General features: G+C 41.9%; 1 protein-coding gene across 1 annotated transcript in view; it reads left to right on the top strand.

Moving 5' to 3' along the window:
* Window positions 1-25,719, top strand: part of arhgap15 (Rho GTPase activating protein 15) — a 108,526-nt gene that overhangs the window by 68,850 nt on the left and 13,957 nt on the right. Inside the window, exons 8-12 of the mRNA XM_060929240.1 lie at window positions 4,108-4,246; window positions 10,582-10,704; window positions 13,892-13,990; window positions 14,097-14,174; window positions 14,519-14,653. Of these exons, the coding sequence (XP_060785223.1) occupies window positions 4,108-4,246; window positions 10,582-10,704; window positions 13,892-13,990; window positions 14,097-14,174; window positions 14,519-14,653 (574 nt within the window). The remainder of the gene's footprint in view (window positions 1-4,107; window positions 4,247-10,581; window positions 10,705-13,891; window positions 13,991-14,096; window positions 14,175-14,518; window positions 14,654-25,719) is intronic.

The following is a 25,719-nucleotide window of genomic DNA, read 5'->3' on the forward strand; positions in this document are numbered from 1 at the left end:
CGGACCCCCCACCACATTGTTCCGGGCCTTTGGCCCGTCATTCGGACAGGCTGAAATCTGGACAGACAGACAACATTTCAGACTTACAGTGCTCAGCGTAAATGAGTACACCCCCTTTGAAAAGTAACATTTTAAACAATATCTCAATGAACACAAACAGTTTCCAAAATGTTGAAAAGACAAAGTTGAATAAAATATCTGTTTAACTTATAACGGGAAAGTAAGGTTAATGATATAAACTTAGATTACACATTTTTCAGTTTTACTCAAATTAGGGTGGTGCAAAAATGAGTACACCCCACAACAAAAACTACTACATCTAGTACTTTGTATGGCCTCCATGATTTTTAATGGCAGCACCAAGTCTTCTAGGCATGGAATGAACAAGTTGGTGACATTTTGCAACATCAATCTTTTTCCATTCTTCAACAATGACCTCTTTTAGTGACTGGATGCTGGATGGAGAGTGATGCTCAACTTGTCTCTTCAGAATTCCCCATAGGTGTTCGATTGGGTTCAGATCAGGAGACATACTCGGCCACTGAATCACTTTCACCCTGTTCTTCTTCAGAAATCCAACAGTGGTCTTAGATGTGTGTTTAGTCATGTTGAAAAAGTGCACAACGACCAAGGGCACGGACTGATGGTAGCATCTTCTCTTTCAGTATAGAGCAATACATCTGTGAATTCATGATGCCATCAATGAAATGCAGCTCCCTGACACCAGCAGCACTCATGCAGCCCCACATAAGGACACTGCCACCACCATGTTTCACTGTAGGCACCAGGCATTTTTCTTTGTATTCCTCACCTTTGCGACGCCATACAGTTTTGAAGCCATCAGTTCCAAAAACATTTATCTTGGTCTCATCACTCCAGAGTATAGAGTCCCAGTAGTCTTCATCTTTGTCAGCATGGGCCCTGGCAAACTCTAGGCAGGCTTTTTTGTGCCTGGGCTTTAGGAGAGGCTTCTTTCGTGGACGGCATCCATGCATGCCATTCCTCTGCAGTGTACGCCGTATTGTGTCACGGGAAATAGTCACCCCAGTTTGGCTTTCTACTTCTTTAGATAACTGCAGTGAACTTGCATGGCGATTTTCTTCAACCCTTCTCATCAGAAGACGCTCCTGTCAAGGTGTTAACTTCCGTGGACGACCTGGACGTCTCTGTGAGATGGTTTCAGTTCCATCTTTCTTAAATTTTTGTGCCACTTTTGCTACAGTATTCTGACTGATAAGGAAAGCTTTGCTGATCTTCTTGTAGCCTTCACCTTTGTGGTGGAAAGAAATTATTTTCTTTGGGGAATTCTGAAGAGACAAGTTGAGCATCACTCTCCATCCAGCATCCAGTCACTAAAAGAGGTCATTGTTGAAGAATGGAAAAAGATTGATGTTGCAAAATGTCGCCAACTTGTTCATTCCATGCCTAGAAGACTTGGTGCTGCCATTAAAAATCATGGACGCCATACAAAGTACTAGATGTAGTAGTTTTTGTTGTGGGGTGTACTCATTTTTGCACCACCCTAATTTGAGTAAAACTGAAAAAATGTGTAATCTAAATTATATTATTAACCTTACTTTCCCGTTATAAGTTAAACAGATGTTATATTAAACTTTGTCTTGTCAACATTTTGGAAACTGTTTGTGTTCATTGAGATATTGTTTAAAATGTTACTTTTCAAAGGGGGTGCACTCATTTATGCTGAGCACTGTGTCTGTCCTGTGACCGTCTGATTAAAATTCCTTCTTTCCAGCACTGCTATTGTAGTCCATCCGCCTCAAGGTTTGACTTCTCATGCATTCTGAAATGCTTTTCTGTTCAGCATGATTGCAAGGAGTGTTTATTTGAGTTACTATAGCCTTCCTGTCAGCTCAAACCAGTCTGGTTATTCTACTCTGACCTCTCTCGTTAACAAGACATTTCCACCCACAGAACTGGCACTCACTGGATGGTTTTCACACCATTCTGTGTAAACTCTACAAACTGTTGTGTGAAAATCCCAGGAGTTTCTGAAAGACTTAAACCAGCCCATCTGGCACCAAAAACCACGTCACGGTCAAAGTAACTGCAACCACATTTCCCCCATTCTTTAATGAGAACATTAAATGGAGCTTTTGAGCTGTACCTGGATGATGTTATGCGTTGTGCTGCTGCCGCCATATGATTGGCTGATTATCAAGGGCACGGGTGCTCCTATTAATTGGCCAATGAGTATATGTCTAACTTAAAAAAATGAATAGGTTTAACAGAGCAATAACGTTTCTGCCTTTGTGAGCTATCTCACAGATACAGTTAGGTCCATAAATATTTGGACAGAGACAACATTTTTCTAATTTTGGTTCTGTACGTTACCACAATGAATTTTGAACAAAACAATTCAGATGCAGTTGAAGTTCAGACTTTCAGCTTTAATTCAGTGGGTTGAACAAAATGATTGCATAAAAATGTGAGGAACTAAAGCATTTTTTAAACACAATCCCTTCATTTCAGGAGCTCAAAAGTAATTGGACAAATTAAATAATTGTAAATAAAATGCTCATTTCTAATACTTGGTTGAAAACCCTTTGTTGGCAATGACTGCCTGAAGTCTTGAACTCATGGACATCACCAGACGCTGTGTTTCCTCCTTTTTAATGCTCTGCCAGGCCTTTACTGCAGCGGTTTTCAGTTGCTGTTTGTTTGTGGGCCTTTCTGTCTGAAGTTTAGTCTTTAACAAGTGAAATGCATGCTCAATTGGGTTGAGATCAGGTGACTGACTTGGCCATTCAAGAATATTCCACTTCTTTGCTTGAATAAACTCCTGGGTTGCTTTGGCTTTATGTTTTGGGTCATCGTCCATCTGTATTATGAAACGCCGACCAATCGGTTTGGCTGCATTTGAGCACACAGTACGTCTCTGAATACCTCAGAATTCATCCGGCTGCTTCTGTCCTGTGTCACATCATCAATAAACACTAGTGACCCAGTGCCACTGACAGCCATACATTCCCAAGCCATCACACTGCCTCCGCCATGTTTTACAGATGATGTGGTATGCTTTGGATCATGAGCTGTACCACGCCTTCGCCATACTTTTTTCTTTCCATCATTCTGGTAGAGGTTGATCTTGGTTTCATCTGTCCAAAGAATGTTCTTCCAGAACTGTGCTGGCTTTTTTAGATGTTTTTTAGCAAAGTCCAATCTAGCCTTTTTATTCTTGAGGCTTATGAGTGGCTTGCACCATGCAGTGAACCCTCTGTATTTACTTTCATGCAGTCTTCTCTTTATGGTAGATTTGGATATTGATACGCCTACCTCCTGGAGAGTGTTGTTCACTTGGTTGGCTGTTGTGAAGGGGTTTCTCTTCACCATGGAAATTATTCTGCGATCATCCACCACTGTTGTCTTCTGTGGGCATCCAGGTCTTTTTGCATTGATGAGTTCACCAGTGCTTTTTCTTTCTTTCTCAGGATGTACTAAACTGTAGATTTTGCCACTCCTAATATTGTAGCAATTTCTCGGATGGGTTTTTTCTGTTTTCGCAGCTTAAGGATGGCTCGTTTCACCTGCATGGAGAGCTCCTTTGACCGCATGTTTTCTTCACAGCAAAATCTTCCAAATGCAAGCACCACACCTCAAATCAACTCCAGGCCTTTTATCTGCTTAATTGAGAATGACATAACGAAGGAATTGCCCACACCTGCCCATGAAATAGCCTTTGAGTCAATTGTCCAATTACTTTTGGTCCCTTTAAAAACAGGGTGGCACATGTTAAGGAGCTGAAACTCCTAAACCCTTCATCCAATTTTAATGTGGATCCCCTCAAATGAAAGCTGAAAGTCTGGACTTTATGTCCATGTCCATTATATAACTATAACTTGAAAATGTTTCAGTAAACAGGTAAAAAAAACAAAATTTGTGTCAGTGTCCAAATATATATGGATCTAACTGTATGAAGTATCAAGTTTGAATCTTAAGTAATTCTGACTTAATAAAACCTGAAACAATGAAATGAGTGTCGAAGAAGAATTTGTCAAACACTGTCCCCCTTTTCCGCAGAGTGGTGTGACGTTTGAGAGAGAGGCTGAAGTACACTTCTGACTGATTCTGCTTGTCTTCTTTTAACAGTCCAGTGCAGACGCAGGGTCCGGCGGGGGAAAGGCCGCATTACAAAGGTCCAACAGCACAGAGTATCTGCCCAGACGAGCCCATGACTCAACAAAATCCAAAGCCAAAGAGCCGAAATCAGAGAACAGACGCTCTCTCAGTGAGTAATGTGTGTCAGTGACAGAACGACGCAACACAAAAACTGAAAAATTCAAAGACCGCTTTAAAATCCTTTCAGTAGTCAGTCAGCAGTAGGGATGTACCGAATCCTGATTTTTAAGGTTCTGCTGAATACCGAATCCACTGCTTAAGATTCGTCCGAAACCGAATACCGAATCATACTCCGAACATCAGCTAGTACATTATAATGCAGTGAAAAACATTGCACATTTCCTTTTCTTAATAGTAAGATAGAGATACTTTATCCAGAAGGAACATTTTATTATTTTATTTTAAACTGTAAAAACATAGGCAATAACTTCTGCCACTATTTTGTATTTGAATAGTCACACTTAGAGAACGCCACTGAAATTTTCAGCTTAAAGTCATTCAGTGTACAGGCTTTAGTATACTGTCCATTATAAAGAACAAAGAGCAAAACGTGACATTATTGCTAAAAGAATAAGGCCTGTCAGTAACAGTGAGCCATTGCTAAAGTGCTCTTTGTTGAACAAAAAAAAAAAAGTTAAAAAAAAAGAATCTCTGCAGATAGAATGCAGCAAAACATAGCACATTTACATTTTAACTCTTGCATAAGTGTCATCTCATCTCATTATCTCTAGCCGCTTTATCCTTCTACAGGGTTGCAGGCAAGCTGGAGCCTATCCCAGCTGACTACAGGCGAAAGGCGGGGTACACCCTGGACAAGTCGCCAGGTCATCACAGGGCTGACACATAGACACAGACAACCATTCACACTCACATTCGCACCTACGGTCAATTTAGAGTCACCAGTTAACCTAACCTGCATGTCTTTGGACTGTGGGGGAAACCGGAGCACCCGGAGGAAACCCACGCGGACACGGGGAGAACATGCAAACTCCACACAGAAAGGCCCTCGCCGGCCACGGGGCTCGAACCCGGACCTTCTTGCTGTGAGGCGACAGCGCTAACCACTACACCACCGTGCCGCCTTGCATAAGTGTAAGCCTACTTAATTTTCAAACAAAAAGGTGATATTTAATGCTGAATCTGTTTTCCTCAGAAAAAAAAAAAACTTACTGGGGATCTTGATCATGTTTAATGCTTACACTCATGGATAGGGTGACCAGACGTCCCGGTTTTACCAGGACAGTCCCGATTTGGGGTTGTGTGTCCCGAGTCCCGACAAAAGTCTGTCGGGACACGGATATGTCCCGGTTTTCGCCACTCGCGACGTTTGCGACTGAGCAGCGTGGGAATCATTAGCGGAGAAATGTCTGCATTTACTATTTTGATGAATTGACAGGAATCGCAAACTTTCCTGGTTACTGCCCCCTGGCCCTGTGGCATGGGGGTTTATTTAGCCACATTATTCCAGACAACAGAACGTGTTGCCATTCAACAATAAAATAAACATTAACCGGCGCGAATGTTCTTTGTCTAGCAGCTAGCAGCAGTAATGCCGCAGCAATTATGCCGAAAAGAAAATGTAACTTTTCCAAAGATTTACAAGGCACCTACCCCTTCCTTCGAGAGGTGCAGAACAATGCGCACCAAGCCTACTGCACACACTGTAAGTGCTTTGTTCTTGTACTGAGTTGGGTAGCCTATGTTGCAAATGCTGTGCGCTCCTGTAGGGGCTTTCCTCGGACTGCTGCCCCTCTCCTCCTTTACTGCTGAGAGAAGCCCTTCATATAATCTTTTTTTATTCACCTTGTTATCCCGAGATAACGACATAATTAATTCAGGATCTCGAGGAAACAATACAACTAATTCGAGATCTTGAGAAAATAAAATCGTTATTCCGAGATCTCGAGAAAACAAAATTATTTCATGATCTCAGCTGGATCACTGTATCTCCGTCGGTAGAGACAAAGCCGGGCCAGTCTTCTGCGGAGGTGCCACGGACTAATTTTGAAATTATCCCTTATTAAAAGACTTAATGCAGTCTCTCCCTGTGTCAACCCCTGATCAAAATATTGCCTTATTAGGTGATCGATTAGGGCGGCATGGTGGTGTAGTGGTTAGCGCTGTCGCCTCACAGCAAGAAGGTCCGGGTTCGAGCCCCGTGGCCGGCGAGGGCCTTTCTGTGTGGAGTTTGCATGTTCTCCCCGTGTCCGCGTGGGTTTCCTCCGGGTGCTCCGGTTTCCCCCACAGTCCAAAGACATGCAGGTTAGGTTAACTGGTGACTCTACATTGACCGTAGGTGTGAATGTGAGTGTGAATGGTCGTCTGTGTCTATGTGTCAGCCCTGTGATGACCTGGCGACTTGTCCAGGGTGTACCCCGCCTTTCACCCGTAGTCAGCTGGGATAGGCTCCAGCTTGCCTGCGACCCTGTAGAAGGATAAAGCGGCTAGAGATAATGAGATGAGATGAGGTGATTGATTATTCCAGACATTCTAATGACCAAAGTTGCGTCTATACAGAATGAGAAATAGCCCCAAAGTCAGCATATCACAAGTCTCTTGGCGCACCTGAATGAACCATTTCTCAGCTGTTTACTCGAGATCATGAAATAATTTTGTTTTCTCAAGATCACGGAATAATTGTTTTGTTTTCTCGAGATCTCGAAATAACGGTTTTGTTTTCTCGAGACCCTGAATTAATTATGTCGTTATCTCGGGATAGCAAGGTGAATAAAAAAAAAAGGATTATATGAAGGGCCTCTCGCGGCTTCCGTAGTATATATTCTCAAATCACTTGTCTCTTTTTTGTTTCGGTTTAACATACCATTCTGACAGTTTGGCCATATTGCTGTGTTGAACAGCTTGTTGCACCTTCCATTAAAGTGTTCACTTTTGTACACGTCATCTTGCTTTATTCATTCAGTTGTGGGGAATGGTTAGTAAGGTTGATTCTGACCTAGGCTATGTTGAGGTCACATATCTACTTTTTAAGTTCATGCTATAGTGCATACAATTTTAGAGATATAGCCTACATGTGCATATGCATTCTTCTTGGTGTTCTCACAAACAGGTGGAATAAATCGGTTTAAATTTGGCCTATGGACATAGCCTGGCCTATTCTCAGCCATTACAAAATCTGTTGTCTGACCATAATTTAACTGATCTGTATACCACTATGCTACTAGATAACAAAATGCCTGTTTGTTTTATTTCATGTGAGATGTTGATAAATGTGAGCTTCAACAAAATGATAAGAGCACCTCTCTGAGTGTCACGTTTACGTAAAAAAAAGGTGTGCGAGCACGAGCATGGTCGCGCGCAAAAGTGTCCCGGTTTCAGACTAGGGAAATCTGGTCACCCTACTCATGGAACATAAATTATAAGCTATTTCACTTCAATTTCAAGCACTTACAACTGTAGGCTTAATTAGATACATTAAACAAAGTGTAGCACAAAAAACTCGAACATGTCTCCACGTAGGCTATTTTATTAACAACGTAGTTCTATCGCTAGCGTTGGTAATGGTGGTCTGAGTAGCACTTTTTATCTGTGACTGTGCGGTTGCGGTACCTGAAGCCTCACTGACGTTAGATTCGGCCATGCACAACTCGTACTCCGTCGGATGCTTTGAGCGAAGATGTTTTAACAGCGGAGATGTTGCGTACTGTTTAGCATCTTTCCCACCACGAGACAACTCTGTACTGCAAAGTGTGCATGTTGCACGACTTGAATCTCCCTCTTTCACTTGAAAGTACTGCCACACAACACTCTTTCGGCTCACTGCTTCCATTTTCGATTTCGACTGCAAGCACAATGGAGGCTATCTTCTCCGAAACACCGACGACGTAATCGCATGCACGTGCACCGCACGTAGGATTCGGTTCGGTCGGCGCTCTAGGGTTCGGCCGAAACCGAACCCCTTTTTAAAAGGCCAAGATTCGGCCAAATCCGAAACCGAATCTTGGATTCGGTGCAACCCTAGTTAGCAGTTATCGTTTTCATCCCACTTCATTTGAGTTGGTCAACTTTTTACATTATTATACATACAGGACACTTTTTCGATAGAATAAAAGCATGTGTTCTATTCCCTTCTAGCGGGTTTCATTCATTTGGTTTGATAGCATGCAGCTTGTCTTCGACTTGTTCAGTATCGTGATGATAATGATGAGTTTATTTAGTAAAATAATGTACCGTACAGGGCAGCACGGTGGTGTAGTGGTTAGCGCTGTCGCCTCACAGCAAGAAGGTCCTGGGTTCGAGCCCCGTGGCCGGCGAGGGCTTTTCTGTGTGGAGTTTGCATGTTCTCCCCATGTCCGCGTGGGTTTCCTCCGGGTGCTCCGGTTTCCCCCACAGTCCAAAGACATGCAGGTTAGGTTAACTGGTGACTCTAAATTGAGCGTAGGTGTGAATGTGAGTGTGAATGGTTGTCTGTGTCAGCCCTGTGATGACCTGGCGACTTGTCCAGGGTGTACCCCGCCTTTCGCCCGTAGTCAGCTGGGATAGGCTCCAGCTTGCCTGCGACCCTGTAGAAGGATAAAGCGGCTAGAGATAATGAGATGAGATGAGATGTACCGTACAAAATACAAGTATAGTGCACATTAAAATACATGGATAACACAATAAAGTGTAAACACTTATTTCCATTGTGGTCCAAGCACCTCAAGTGGCAAAAAATGGGGTGTAAACAAAAAAAAAAAAAAAGATGTACACGAAGTATACAAAATAAAATATGGTATAAACTAGGACATAATAAAAGGGTTTCATGATCGCTGATAAAAATTGATCAAATAAAAAAAATTATTGATATTGGCTTTAAAACTATGTAAAACATTTATGGACTGCAACTGACTTGGTAGTTCGTTCCAGGCAGTGATGGCGGTATACCTAAATGAAGAATGGCCAAATTACTTTACATAGGGAACAAAAAGAGACATAGGACCTGAACGGGTATTATGGCGGGCGCTCCGAACACTTATAGAAGATGTGAGATAATTTGGAGCATTACCATATAACATGTTGTGGATGTGATTTAGTTGTAACTGTTTGAGTCGGAGGGCGGCACGGTGGTGTAGTGGTTAGCACTGTCGCCTCACAGCAAGAAGGTCCCGGGTTCGAGCCCAGCGGCTGAGGAAAAGGCCTTTCTGTGGGGAGTTTGCATGTTCTCCCCGTGTCTACATGGGTTTCCTCCGGGTGCTCCGGTTTCCCCGACAGTCCAAAGACATGCAGGTTAGGTTAACTGGTGACTCTAAATTGACCGTGAGTGTGAATGGTTGTTTCTCTCTGTGTCAGCCCTGCGATGACTTGTGCCTCTTTTCCACCAAATCAGTTCCAGGGCTGGTTTGGTGCTGGTTCACAACTCAGTTCAACTTACGAGCCAGCTGAGAACCAGTTTGCTTTTCCATCGCTCGCGGTGCTAAGGGAAGCCATGTCATTACGTCGCTGTATACGTCAGTTACGTCATTGTATAAGTTATTACGTCGCTGTATACGCCAGTTATGTCGCTACATTTGCATAAACCTTGGCGCGAATATCGAAGCAAAAACAACACGGAAGAAGCAGCAGCAGCAACAACAACAATAATAATAATGGATGACTTCGCGTTTGTACAGCTGCGGCTTCTCGTCGCTTAAAAACGGCGATCTTTCGCGGTCTTGTTATTGTTGTTGGTCTTAACAACTCCACCCCCCCCGCTGACGTAAGCGGTTCTTTCCTCTGGCCCAGCAGAGAGTTGGTGCTAGCCTGGAACCGGTTTTTCTGGCCCCAGAGCCAGTTCTTTGTCAGTGGAAACAGAAAACCCGGTTCCAAACTAAGCACTGGCCCCGAACCAGCCCTGGAACTGTTTTGGTGGAAAAGGGGCATTGGTGACTTGTCCAGGGTGTACCCCACCTCTCACACATGGTCAGCTGGGATAGGCTCTAGCTTGCCCACGACCCTGTACAGGATAAGTGGCTATAGATAATGGATGGATGGATGGATGGATGGATGGATGGATGGATGGATGGATGGATGTTTGACTCGGAGTTGGACTGGCAACATGTTGACCTGTTTGAACTCAGTATACCCGACAGGAGTCCTGGGGGAGGCGCTAAGTAATTATAACCATTTATGCTAGCTGAATGGAATATATCTGATATACCACGAAAAACAGCCAACCAATATTATTTAAATATACATTACCTAGAACTGTATTAGTAGGAGAAAAGCGAAAAAGAAAAGAAACGAAGGACGTCTAACCTCTAATGCATCTACTGAAATGATTGGTTACAATTTGCTTTCTTGAGAAAAACGAAACACATTATACTCATTTAGGACAACAAAACACTAATGTCCAAAACCTCAGCCTTTTGAATTTCCCAAGATGTTTTCGTGATGAGAAGCTGAAAGATGACACAGAAACCAACTTTCGCTGAGTTAATAATATTAGTTTCTTTCCTATAACATGGGCAGTATTCAAGCTGAACTACAGTGCCTCCGACAGCGCAGACAAGAACGGCGTAAAGAATCGCCTCAAGAAGTTCATCTCCAGACGGCCCTCCATGAAAACACTACAGGAGAAAGGCATCATTAAAGGTGAAGCATAAAACACATCAAACGTAATTTAAACAACAGCTCTGATTGGTCAGACGGTGTTGATTAATTTTCTATGTCAGAAGCTCTGACATTAGTGCTGCCGTGCAAAGGCAAACTGTCGTATCTGCACATTGTGTCGTGGCAAAAAATGGTCCAAAAGCGTCACCTGTTCACTACTGGACCGTCATTTGCCACTGACACAATATACAGATACTGCAGTTTGCTTTTGCATGGCAGAGTGTCATTAGTAACAACTCATTCACGGGGCCTCGTATGGCAGACACTCTATATAATCTAAGGCTCGTACACAGTATACAGCCAAAAGTATGGGAACACCTTGACCATCACGGCCATGTTCCTTCTTGGAACTCTTCCCACCACTGTATGCTGCAGCATTACAATTTCCCTTCACTGGTACTCAAGGGCCTAAACCTGTTCCAGCATGACAATGCTCCTGTGCACAAAGCGAGCTCCATGAAGACATGGTTTGCCAAGGTTGGCATGGAAGAACTCGAGTGTCCTGACCTCAACCCCACTGAACACCTTTAGGATGAACTGGAACGTCGAGTGCACCCAGACCTCCTTGCATGCCATTATTAATGCTCAAATCCCCACAGATAGAGTACATTCCAAAATCTGGTGGGAGGCCTTCACAAAGCAAAGGACTCTAAATTAATGCTCCCGGTATTGGAATGGGACATTCAACAAGCATATATGGGTGATTGGTCAGGTGTCCACATATTTTTGGTCATATAGTGTAATAAAGTGATTTTAAAAATACATGTTCAATTGTTGATATGATTAAGCTACCTGTAAATTATTTAATATTGACGAAAGGAGTCTCTATTGTCAGTGTTTTGTAACAGTGAGTATAGTGTCTTGCAAAAATATTCATCCCCTTGGTGTTGGTCCTGTTTTGTCGCATTACAAGCTGGAACTAAAATGGATTTTTGGAGGGTTAGAACCATTTGATTTACACAACATGCCGACAACTTTAAAGGTGAAAATTGTTGTTTGATTGTGACACAGACAATAATTAAGATGGAAAAAAAAACAGAAATCTGGAGCGTGCATAGGTATTCACCCCCTTTCATATGAAACCCCTAAATAAGAGCCGGTCCAACCAATTCACTTCATAAGTCACATAATTAGTTGATTAAGATCCACCTGTGTGCAATCAAAGCGTCACATGATCTGTCACATGTTGTCTGTATAAATCAACCTGTTCTGGAAGGACCCTGACTCTGCAACACTACTAAGCTAGCAACATGAAAACCAAGGAGCCTCCAAACAGGTCAGAGGCAAAGTTGTGGAGAAGTATAGATCAGGGTTGGGTTATAAAAAAATATCCCAAACTTTGAATATCCCAGGGAGCACCATTAAATCCATTATAGCAAAATGGAAAGAATATGGCACCACTACGAACCTGACAAGAGAAGGCCGCCCACCAAAACTCACAGATCGGGCAAAGAGGGCATTAATCAGAGATGCAACAAAGACACCAACGATAACACTGAAGGAGCTGCAAAGATCCACAGCGGAGATGGGAGTATCTGTCCATAGGACCACTTTAAGCCGTACACTCCACAGAGCGGGGCTTTATCGAACAGTGGCCAGGAAAAAGCCATTACTTAAGAAAACACGTTTGGAGTTTGCCCAACAGCATGTGGCAGACTCCCCAAACACATGGAAGAAGATTCTCTGGTCAAATGAGACTAAAATTGATCTTTTTGGCCATCGTGGGAAATGCCATGTGTGGCGCAAACCCAACACCCTGAGAACACCATCCCTACAGTGAAGCATGGTGGTGGCAGCATCATGCTGTGGGGATGTTTTTCATCTGCAGGGACAGGAAAGCTGGTCAGGACTGAAGGAAAGATGGATGGCACTAAATACAGGGCAATTCCAGAGGAAAACCTGTTTGAGTCGGCCAGAGGTTTGAGACTGGGACGAAGGTTCACGTTCCAGCAGGACAATGACCCTGAACATACTGCTAAAGCTACACTGGAGTGGTTTAAAGGGAAACATTTAAATGTCTTGGAATAGCCTAGTCAAAGCCCAGACCCTTAATCCAATTGAGAATCTGTGGCGTAACTTGAAGATTGCTGTACACCAACGCAACCCATCTAACTTGACGGAGTTGGAGCAGTTTTGCCTTGAGGAATGGGCAAAAATCCCAGTGGCTAGATGCGCTAAGCTAATAAAGGCATACCCCAAGAGACTTGCAGCTGTAATTGCAGCAAAAGGTGGCTCTACAAAGTATTGACTTTGGGGGGTGAATACCTAATGAATAATAAAATAAAATAAAAGAACAATTTGCACCTTTAAAGTGGTAGGCATGTTGTGTAAATCAAATGGTGCTAACTCTCCAAAAATCCATTTTAATTCCAGCTTGTAATGCAACAAAACACGACAAACACCAAGGCGGATGAATAATTTTGCAAGGCACTGTACTTAAGCCTATGATAAATGAACTCGGCACAGCATTATAGGCATAGTTAGAATTCTTAGCTGAAGGTAATGATATTTGTAATTTCCTCCATGGGCTTTTTAACGATCAAAGAGTACAGTGCTGAAGGAATAAATAAAAATAGTCTGGGATTAAAAAATAGCACAGGTGGCCCTTAAACTGACAGCATTGGCAGAGCTCCAAGGCAAACTAGTTAGGAGTTAGGAGAAGATCCCTTACCATATTACTCTTCTGTCCCCTTCATATCGCAAGCGCACCATTAAAGGGTAATTTATTTAATAAAAAGGCCATACCGCCATATATTTCTCCAGTAAGTGGTGCAAAGAGAAATTTATATGCAAAGGTGGCTTGCTTGCAGTCATTTATGCATTTAGCGCAGCTCCCTCCCCACCTCCCCTTCCCATACACACCCTTTGCTGAGTGCTCAAACGAGAGCAGGCCATCTTTGATGTTCCATAAGCCTCAGGGAGCGCTTGGCTGGCCGCGTATTAGTTCAAACGCCGAATGATGATGAAGTTAATAGACTGTGAGTAACTCCATATTGACAGTCGCAGTTTGATAGAACTGTGTCACAGGACCGAGGGTCGTGTCCGTCTGATGGCAGCTTCAGAAAAGCCCTCAAACTAAGTGACATTCGATAAATTCAAATGTGTTTACTTGATGAAACCTTGCATGCCAAGTTCAATGAAGATGATTAAAAGGAAAGTCGTCTTACAGATCGCGTCTTTGGATGTCACATGTTGACTTTGTGTCAGCGCGAAGGGACCACAGTTCCCAAATTTGTCCAGCTGTGCGTCAAGGAAGTGGAAAAACGAGGTATGTAGCTTTTGGACAAAAGACCATCATTATTCATTACAGTGCCGCAATTATTAATACCTCACCATAATAAACATATCAATTTTTTAAAACCCTGCTCTCATAGGGCTTGATGCTGATGGCATATACAGGGTGAGTGGCAACCTGGCTACGATTCAGAAACTCCGCTTCCTCGTTGACCAAGGTACCGTTTACCTCAACAGCTTTTTCTTTTTTATGTAAAACGATGCCTGTACGCATCATTCTCAGCACACACACCGTCTTTTCTATTTACAACAGTGTCTTTCTACCAAAGGTTCGTTCTTTCATTATATTTTGCACTGAATGATATTCAAAGATATTTTCAGTACATACGAAAGACACCGAGAACAATGTCTCGGAGTTCTCAAGGGGCAAATTAACAGGTTTGTGTTCTACTGCAGGAACAAAAGAACCCTGACATCATGATTAGCATTCTCTAATTTGCTCATCAAAAGACTGATGTTGTAATTGTTCCCTGCCTCCTTCTTCTTTTTTGTCCCCCCCCAGAGGAGGAGCTGAATTTGGGCGACAGCCAATGGGAGGACATTCATGTCATCACCGGTGCACTAAAGATGTTTTTCCGTGAACTGCCAGAGCCTCTGTTTCCCTTTCGCTTTTTCGAAATGTTCGTGGAGGCCATAAGTAAGTGACACTGCATTGTATCACATTTCTATCATTGGAAACCAGTGCTGTTCTGTTAAATAACAATTCTTGGGAAATCTGGTCACTATTCTGGAAGTTTTTGAAAGAGCATAATTACTTCCCTGGAACCTTTCCCTTTAAAACATATATTTCAATTCTCTTGTTGAAATTACAAACACATATTGAAACGTTTAGGATGAATTCCTTGTGGCGCCTTATTCCATGCATGTAGCCATTAAAAATAAACTTCCAACAGTAAACCTAAAGACAATGACCAGTGGTTGTGAGTTCCTGTAACTTGAGAACCGTTTTGTCATTTCTAATAGCATCTGATTCTGGAAACATTTCACTTAAATGCTTGGCCTAAAGCCATGTAAAAAGAAGATCTTTCAGACTGACCATACTTCATGGCCATTTGTACACACCTGCCGGCCAAAAGAGGGCACTCTTTGACAGGGAGGTTGGTTTTCCCAAACCGCGCCGTTCCCTTGTTTGGGAAGCAGGGGAATTCCTTAGGCCAGAGGGCATAGCCAGAGCCTGTACTGCAGACTGAAACTGTCACCAGATCAGCTTTAATATCACATGGAACCCCCAACACCACTGCAGGCCAAACTCTGGGCCCCATATTAGCAGGCCAACTGACGCCATACTGGTTCTCTTGGGCACTCTACCTCATAAGATGGCATGTTCTTATTTCAGCGGGCCTCATTGACTGCTAAGCGTTTATAATGGAATTTTTTTTTTCCCACTTTAAAGGAACAGACCAGCCAAATGTGCCAACGCTGTTAACAGTAAATGAAACCATATAGCCACCACTTTAAGTCATAACTGGTGGCTACTAGTTTCCATTCATGTTTGCTAAAGCTGTTCCTTCAGCAGGACAAGTTTATAAAGGCACCCGTCTATAAGGGTAACAATCTCTAGATACACAACTATTTAATTTAATAATGAAATTGGACAGACCTCAGACGTAAGTAGATTTATTTAGAAGTCGCGACATGTCTCGGTTATGCACAACTTCAGCACAAACGCATTTTTCTCACGTGATATGAGCTCGAGTGAAGAACGCTATTAAGTCCAGTTCATAGTACTGTCCAAATACTATAGATTCATAAACATTGCTTATCTCGAAGACCAATTTTTTTTTTTTTTAACGGATCACTACACACTGTACCCTACATTTACATAAAGTAATATGGAAGTGTAGAAGATGTCAGTTTATCCTTCAAACTGAGATCGCAATTCTTTATAGGAGAGCGCTTTGATGGCGTTATTTTTTAATTCAACAAATTACGAAGTCCTCTATTTAATACTTCATAGCTTCATTAAAGACGAACTAAAGGCAAAATTGAATTATCAAAATTCTATTTCTCATTTTATTAAATATCGGAACGCATTTTTGATCGCTATTTTGTCGCTGCTATAGTAAGTTATGAGTGTGTGAAACATGCTCTGTAATATATCGGTCCGTATGTCAAAGCAACGGCCGTAAACGAGATTCGTCGAGACCTGTGCGAGACATCGTAGGACGGAAGTAAAACGTACAGCGGAAATCAAAGTGACCGACATCTGTCAAAAGACGCGCGCGCCCTCTTTCGAACGCTGACGTGATCAAGCCGGAAGTTTTGTTTGTTTTGATAGGAGCCAGGAAAGTTTGAAAAAAGTAAGTAGTAATCGTCATTTAAACTCGTTTTTGTGCAATATTTCGTTTGGAAAACAATTTTCAAAATGGCGGCACCGACACCTGGCTGACACTTGAAGGTTCGAAGTCTCGCAAAAGTCTCGTGAAGATCGCGCGGATAAGCGACGCCTGCCGTGGACCAAACGAACTAAATTCAACACGGCTAAAAACCGAATAGGCCGATAAGTATAATATTTAATCGCAATTAGTTGCCAATATGAGTTATGATATAAGGTTACTAAAACCGAAAACGTAATTGAATAACGCGTTAATTAAGAAATAAAGCAAGTTTAAAAATGACTTCAATTCTCCTTTAAGGTATGCTTACTATTAACAGTCAGCATACGGTATGATGTAACAAAAATAACATGCGACATGCAAAAGAACGTGCTGGATCATGTGCTATTTTAAAATAATGATTTTTTTTAAAAAAGCCTTACTATTAAATGAAACCAAATTCATAGTGATTAATGAGATAATTAAAATTCAGGTTATTCATTCAACAATAGATTAGTAATATATTATAGTACTATGAGATGTTTATTAATTCTTCTCATTTATATATGTTCATTTTTATTTTTAAATGATCTCTTGCTTTTATAACATTACATTATATTACATTTGGCAACAATGAAAAGAAAAACGGCTCCTTCCTTCCTTTTCTTCTTCTTCAAATCCCCTCCCATTTTTACCCACATATTTCCATCCTGGTATTTTCATCACATAAGTCAAGTCAAGTTTATTTGTATAGCGCTTTTAACAATAAACATTGTCGCAAAGCAGCTTTACAGAATTTGAACGACTTAAAACATGAGCTAATTTTATCCCTAATCTATCCCCAATGAGAAGCCCGTGGCGACGGTGGCGAGGAAAAACTCCCTCAGACGACATGAGGAAGAAACCTCAAGAGGAACCAGACTCAAAAGGGAACCCATCCTCATTTGGGCAACAACAGACAACATGACTATAACATTAACAGTCCTAACATAAAGTCAGCTTCGTTGATGCTATAAACCAGGGGTGTCAAACCTGATCCATAAAGGGCCGTGTGGCTGCAGGTTTTCATTCCAGCCATGCAGCAGCACCCTGATTTGGCTTATTCAATCAACTGACACACCCACCCTTTAATCAAGGGTGGGTGTGGCTGCAAGTATTTGACTGTGTGAAGACAGTTCAGTTGATTGAATGAGCCAAGTCAGGTGTGCTGCTGCATGGCTGGAATGAAAACCTGCAGCCACAAGGCCCTTTATGGATCAGGTTTGACACCCCTGCTATAAACCCCCCACCGACGGAAACCCGAGCGCAAAACCGTTCACATAAAGGGTACCAACTCCAGAAGGTGTAGGCTGCGTCACAGGGCAGCGTAACACACTCAAACAAGGTCAAGGTGTTTTATTTGTCATTTCGGTCATATACAGTTGGTACAGTACACAGTTAAAACGAAACAACGTTTCTCCAGGACCATGGTGCTACGTTAAACGTCACAGGACTACAATCTACAATACAACATAAAGTGCAACGAACGAGTGCAATACTGCAGACAATAAACGACACAAACAACATAAAGTGCAGAGTTGAGTGTGTATATTGAGGTAGTATATGAAAAAGGAATGAAATAAACGTAAACCTTGTGTGTGTGAGAGACATTGCAAACGTTGTAAAGCGATTGAGTTGAGGAGTCTGATGGCATGAGGAAAGAAACTGTTACAGAGTCTGTCTGTGAAGGCCCGAATGCTTCGGTACCTTTTTCCAGACGGCAGGAGGGTGAAGAGATTGTGCGAGGGGTGTGTAGGGTTGGCCACAATGCTGGTGGCTTTCCGGATGCAGCGTGTGGTGTAAACATCCGTGATTGAGGAAAGACAGACTCTGATGATCTTCTCAGCTGTCCTCGCTATCCGCTGTCGGGTCTTGCGATCCGAGACGGTGCAATTCCCAAACCGGACTGTGATGCAGCTGCTCAGAATGCTCTCAATAGTCCCTCTGTAGAAGATGTGAGGATGGGAGATGGGTTTTCCTCAGCCTGCAGAGGAAGTAGAGATGCTAGTGGGCTTTCTTGACTATGGAGCTGGTGGTGAGGTTCTCTACCAGATGAACACCAAGGAATCCGGTGCTCTTGACGTTCTCCGCGAGTGAGCCATCGGTGTACAGTAAAGAGTGGCCATTCCGTGTTCTTCTGAAGTCAACAACCATGCCTTTTTTTTTTTGGTCCACGTTCAGAGACAGGTTATCGACTCTGCACCAGTCCGATAGCCATTGCACCTCCTCTCTGTCAAGACAAAAGCACTATCTGCCCTCTTCTGCATACATGACCTCGCAGATGCTCACAGCTAGTGTAACTGTGATTGACAGGCGAGAGAAAGTACGCCCTCATTCTCACCCAGCGCACATGGCCAATTCTGGACTCCCTGCTGTAGATGGCTGGAGCATTGTCAAGATTTGGACTCGTGATCCCCAGACGACACGACAAATGCTTTCCTGTTGTACGCTTTCACTCACAAGTCCACATTTTCTATCTTTTTTCATGGGGTTTAAAGGGGGTGGTTTAGCTGCTGTTGAAAAACCCTGAATTGGATGCTTTTACTCATAATCTGAACGGTACACCAAGAAAGTGGACTTCGGCAGGTCTGGGACCGAACTGTAAATATGTGTAATATTTATATATTACACGAATAAATGTTATTGTAACTTTTGGAGTTCAGTCAACAACTAAGAACACAGATCTTGGTGTATAACGTACATGTCGTGAGTTTTAATTCATTGGTTTTACTTCTCTTCCGTTTCTCTTCGAGTGTTAAACATTCATTCGGCACAGCTGATCAAACTTCAGCTTTAAAAAGACAAATTCTATCCTGGCCCGTAGACCGTGGAACAGAATTGCCATCTTTGTGTTCCCCTTTGGCTGGAGAATGAGCCTGAAGTGACGTGACGTGGTTATTTGGTAATAAATGTTTACTTGCACTGCATGTAGCCCTTCATACTGCAAACCGCTCCCATTCACTTAATTAGCGGAGGCGCCTGATCACTTACAGATAATGTTTAGTCAACTAATTAATATGGTATAAGGCTCATCACAGCAGGGGGTATAATTAGCTCAACCTGCAACACACTTCATGATAAATGGAGCTTTCGTACCAAAGCTTCGGGAGGGAGAAATGGGAAAGACAGTAGTTGTGAAGGGAAAGAGGCCAAAAACAGTTGGGAGAAAGTAGGATAAATTCGTACAAGCCGTCGAACCATTTGTGTTTGCTTTCATATGACTCGCCTCCCATCCCACTCACTTTCTCTCTTCCAGATCCACTTCTATCTTTTACAGATACTTTTTTTTTCCCCCCACCTGGCATCTGACGATCATTCAATGGAACAAGGATATGTTTCTCATCCCGACATTGGCCAGAGTGCATCATTTAAAACAAGCTCACTCCTACTCATGACTGCCCTTTAAATGGGTGGCATTAGCTAAAGGTCTTTGGAAGAGCGCTTTGGATCATAGTCGATTCAATTAGGAGCGATGCCCAAAAGCACATTGTGATCGGAACAGGCTGTGGTTGCGCTCTTGCACTACTATAACTTTGATCGTAATAGACCTACTCATTACATCTCCGAGTTTTCTGAATATCGTTATAAAACGCCCAAAATACAGTACAATTTTACTCAATTGTTTACTGATGTATCATCCCACTCGTGTTGGAAATACGCCCTCATGACTGTCACAAGCGTTTATGCCATTATTAATTCGCTATGCCTGGTCCACAATTTAGACTTTCCTTTCCTCAGGTAGACAGTTGGCCTAATTTTCCATTCGCTCATTCTGTGCATGGAGTGCAAAGGTTGGCAAGCGAGCAGTTCTTGGCTCATGATGGGCTCAAATCTATTATTCATCTTGCCTGGTGTCTTAGCGACATTGTCTCACCACCTGTCTCGCACACAAGCGCGCCTTGTTGTTCCCAGTGAATGCGTGCTCACTGACAAATTGAGGTTTTGTTCTTCGACTTGACATGCAGAGAATCTGACTAAAGTCTGTGTACTCCCAAGTTCCTTTTGTTCCACGTTAGCACAGAGATATGACAAAAATACTCCAGCTACATGAATTCATACAGACGGCCTACGCGATACCATTCGTTCAACGCTGAATACGTTAAAAGGTCACGTATTCCTGTAAACGTATAGCCGTAGTATGTCATAGAACTATTCAGAACGATTGCACTGTCTATGCCCAGTCTTAAAAACGATGCTTTCTATGAAGGTCGCCTCCTAATTTCTTTGGTGCGAACTCATTGGCATGCAAAGCTGGCATGCAGAAAGACTTTCAAACACATAAAATGCTTCCCAGTCTCTATATTTCATCAAGGAGATTTTCATGTTTAATAAATTACAGCGGCTGATCCACTAAGACTTTGTTATTCATAAAGCAAAGCATTCAATGGGGATACATTTAAAATCTTAATCATAACCTGTAGGACTATTTGCAGCGTGCTAATATTTGCTTTGACAGGGCTTACAGAAGTCAGTAGGCAGAAAGCCGCGAGATGAATGAGCTTCGACTCTGAAGTGAGCTTTATTTGAACAAAGTAGGTCTCGGTGTTTGTAACTGGATTACTTTCACAGTTGTTTCGAACTCAACGTGGGTCTGTTTACCACATCCGTCATTTTTGCAAACAAACCAAGGATGCTATTTTATATATATATATATACAGTATTTTAATCAATCATATAGCGTATCACCATCTGTCTTTCCTCATAAGCACATTTAACCCATGCAGAAAGATAACTGTAGCTCATCCTACACCTGTTATGTCAGCCATGGAGGACTGTTGGTAAGGACTAACGGTTAGCATGATGTATAAGTCCACACTGATTCAGATACAGGCATTTTTACTCTGTTATATATTAATGACACTGTCCGCACCATCTGTCCACAATGCAGAACGAGGGACCATCTCCAATATGCTCACCACCAAAGGCAAAGTAATTAATGACAGCAATAATGCCAGCAATAATGACTAGATTAAATATTTCACAGGCCGACTGCCATGCAGCAGTCAAAGCCAAATAAGTGTTGAGGCTTTCACAGATTGGGTAAAAGCAGAAAATTTGTCGAAAATCCTTTTTTTTTTTTTTTTTTTAAGAACCAGAACGTCTGATGGGGGGGTTATGATGATAAACAGCCACTCCCAGCTTTCTCACCACTTTACTAATCAAAATTGTTTCCCTTCTAATCAAAGGCTGCTTGTGCGCCGCATCATTAGATCTATACCTAAACACTGCACTATTGGCACTTATAGCAGTGGGTCATAGCCACTCTCTCAGTCCTAGAACTTGTTCCCTGTCTGTGCTTAATTGGAAAACCTGGCATCTGACAAGGGCATCTGCTATACATGGCCGTGCCAGCACGGTGAATACATGGAGACATCTGCTCCATTAGTGCCCAGGGGGCATCCCGGGCAGTACAGTAGACCAGGGGAGGGATTTCTGCCAGCTCTTTTCCAACACAAGAATAAAATTTTATATATATATATATATATATATATATATATATATATATATATATATATATATATATATATACTACCGTTCAAAAGTTTGGGGTCACCCAGACAATTTTGTGTTTTCCATGAAAAGTCACACTTTTATTTCCCACCATAAGTTGTAAAATGAATAGAAAATATAGTCAAGACATTTTTCTGGCCATTTTGAGCATTTAATCGACCCCACAAATGTGATGCTCCAGAAACTCAATCTGCTCAAAGGAAGGTCAGTTTTATAGCTTCTCTAAAGAGCTCAACTGTTTGATTGATTGACTGATTGATTGATTACTTTATTCTGAACAATAAAGAAGAAAGATATATAAAAATAAAAATTTTAATAAAAAGTGCAATAATCAAAACATCGTCATAAACAAACAGAATAGCGTAGCCACAAGGCAATAACATAATGTTCAGAAAGGATTAGGAAGAAGTAATAACTTATCCGATCCTAACCCTCTATACCACCGCTAATCAAACGTCACTTTCCGCCATAATAAACTATATATACAAAAGAAAACAAAAGCAATAAACAAAAAAGAAAACATACCAACATACCGACATGGTATAATATCGACCAAATCAAATCATATATACAGATACTCATGTTATGCATATATACACACATACAATACATCTATACCATACATACATATACACATACCTATAGCTATACACTAAATACAAGAAGACCAGTCACAGACTTACTCTCAATTTCATCATCACCTGTATAGTCTGCCTGTCCTCATTCTCATATATTTTTATTAACATGTTTTTATATAATTTTTTAAACAGTTTTATGTTGGTGCTATTTTTGAGTTCATTTTCCAGACCATTCCACAATTTCACCCCACAGACTGTTCTGCACATACTTTTCATAGTTGTTCTAACATTTACTCTCTTAAAATTCATTTCCCCTCTCAGGTTATACCCACCCTGCCTTTCCATAAACGTATTTTGTACCTCACCCGGAAGAAGGTTATGTCTTGCTTTATACATAATTTGTGCAGTCTTGTGTTTAACCAGAGCCGTGAATTTCAGAGTGTGTGCTTTTACGAATAATGCGTTTGTATGCTCAAGATATCCCGTATTACTGACGATTCTTATTGCTCTTTTTTGTAATGTGCATAACGGCTGCGGGTTAGATTTGTAGGTATTACCCCATATCTCCACACAGTAGCTCAGATACGGAAGTATGAGTGCATTATACAGAGTATGTAGTGATTCATAGTCCAGAATGTGTCTTGATTTCCCCAAAATTGCAGTAATCTAAACTGTTTTAGTGAGCTAAACTGTTTTCAGCTGTGCTAACATGATTGTACAAGGGTTTTCTAATCATCCATTAGCCTTCTGAGGCAATGAGCAAACACATTGTACCATTAGAACACTGGAGTGAGAGTTGCTGGAAATGGGCCTCTATACACCTATGGAGATATTGCACCAAAAACCACACATTTGCAGCTAGAATAGTCATTTACCACATTAGCAATGTATAGAGTGTATTTCTGATTAGTTTAAAGTGATCTTCGTTGAAAAGAACAGTGCTTTTCTTTCAAAAATAAGGACATTTCAAAGTGACCCCAAACTTTTGAACGGTAGTGTGTGTGTGTGTATATATATATATATATATATATATATATATATATATATATATATATGAAAGAAGGACACTTTATACCCTTTATCCACTTATTTAAGGTTGTGGAACATCGACAAAACAAGTTGGTTCTATTGAAGCTTATCATGTTCCAGAGAAATCCTTGCCGTGGTGGTAAAACACAATTCATTTGAATTCAAGTTTATTTCGATAGCACTTTTAAAATGGCCGTTGTAATGAAGCAGCTTTACAGAAATCCAGACTCTAAATTTTCACTTGATCCTGAACGAGCAAGCCAGATGTGACGGGAGCTACTGACACTGGAGGCTCCTTCCTTAAACGTGAAATAAACCTCGTCTTCGAGAAAGCTTCACCATGTCAGTGACTGATTGTACATTTTCCATTTTTAAATAACACATTTTTAAGATGCTCGTTAGTAGCCTTAATTTGTGTGAACCGGATGTTGCTCTAGAAATGCTAACGTACAGTATCAGAATGAGCGCATTATTAATATAAACCTGTGCTTTGCATTACAGCCGGCGTTGTAGTCGAGATTCTAAACCTCGAGTCCGAGTCCAGTCTCGAGTCCCCAGTGTTCAAGTCTGAGTCATTAAAGAAAATTTCAAGTCGAGTCCACTGTTGAGCCGAGTCGAGTCCAAGACTCCGACCACACCATTTGACGGTGGCTATTTTCACCCCATTAACATTAGCTTGTTCCTGAACATGACGTATGAACAGGTGAATGCGCTTCTCTTTGTCAGGGAGTGTGAAGTATTCTGTCAGAGATGGTTGCGAGACGGACGTAAGTGCAGAAGGTGTGTTTATTAATACAAGTGAAGAACAATCCAGAACGGCAGGCAAAATTGTAAAACGGTGAAACGGCAACAGGTCAAGCGAGACACAAACAGGCTATCGTAGACTCGGCAGAATCAAAGACGAGAAACAGGAAACCAAACAAGGAAATAAGGCTCGGTAATGTCTCAGCAATGCAACTCAATACTTCGCAAAGTAAGTGTGTTTTCACAGTTTTTATATCGGTGCACTGATTGCGCCTTAATCCTGTGCAGGTCCGAGTCGTTCACGGCATGCACGCGAGAGTCCGCTTGGCACGCGCGCTGTCCAGAGGGCGCCCGAGAGTCTATCTGATGCACGAAATTAGTATAAAATTTAATGTAGATATAAATATCTTATGCCAAATTATGATGGCATGTTACAAAAAACCTGAGTCCTCGTCTCCAGTTTACGAGTCCAAATGCAGTTAATACACAAGTCCGAGTCATCAGTGCTCAAGTCCAAGTCGACTCGAGTACTACATGCCTGATGTAGGTCCATATACATGTAGCCACTGCACTTTCTAACTCTGGAGATCTTTAATTCGTGTCAGTCTGTGTGTATAAACTCTTGTTGCAGAAAAGTTCTTGCACTAAGCTGGAAAACAGCTAATATGGTGCAGGCATCTGACCTGCCCATAAGTGGCTCAGCATGTCTGTATACACACAAATACACACATACACAGGTGGTGCTCCTCAGCAAGCAAAAGCTGTTCCCAAACATCTGCTTAGGGATCAGATGGCCTGGTCTCGAAACGGATGTTGGACTGATAGGAGATATTATTACACGCATGTACGGTTATTGATCCTCGCGTTCAACATATCTCTTGTGCAGTTGCTGCCTAACTTACATCCACCTTGTTAAATGATTTCCAGTGATTCAATAAACACTCCCAAGGTGCAGGAAAACAGCCAAATGTATGACAGATGGGGGAATAAAACCCTCTCCAGGTCAACTGGGCCGCCGTGCTTTCTAGACGACATGCAGGTTGGCCGCTCAGTAGTGTTTCATGAGGCTACCAGCCATCTGACATGCCAGGAGTAGGAGGGTCAAAAGGTGAACATTTAAGGCTAGTGTTACATCACGTGGGCTTTTAAAGGACCACAGGTCCAGAGAGCCATTAACCAAGCACCACAGCATCAAGGAAAAGATCTATGAAAGTGAGAAGCACACTGAAAGACTATAATAATCAGTATTTCATGCTGATTAATACTGATATGAAAGAGTTCTGACAAGCTGATCCAAAGTTAATGCCTTCAATTTAAAACATGGCGAGTTATACATTATTCACATTTGAAATTTGGAGTGGTCTGGGAAATGAACCATGCCGTTAAACCAGGTTTAAAGAACTCATATCATAATATTGGAAGGCATTTCTACAATCCATGCTATGGTAATCTAATATACCATGCTCTGAGAGACTCCGGTTAAAATT

The sequence above is a fragment of the Neoarius graeffei genome, chromosome 9 (assembly GCF_027579695.1).
Source record: "Neoarius graeffei isolate fNeoGra1 chromosome 9, fNeoGra1.pri, whole genome shotgun sequence".
NCBI lineage: Eukaryota > Metazoa > Chordata > Actinopteri > Siluriformes > Ariidae > Neoarius > Neoarius graeffei.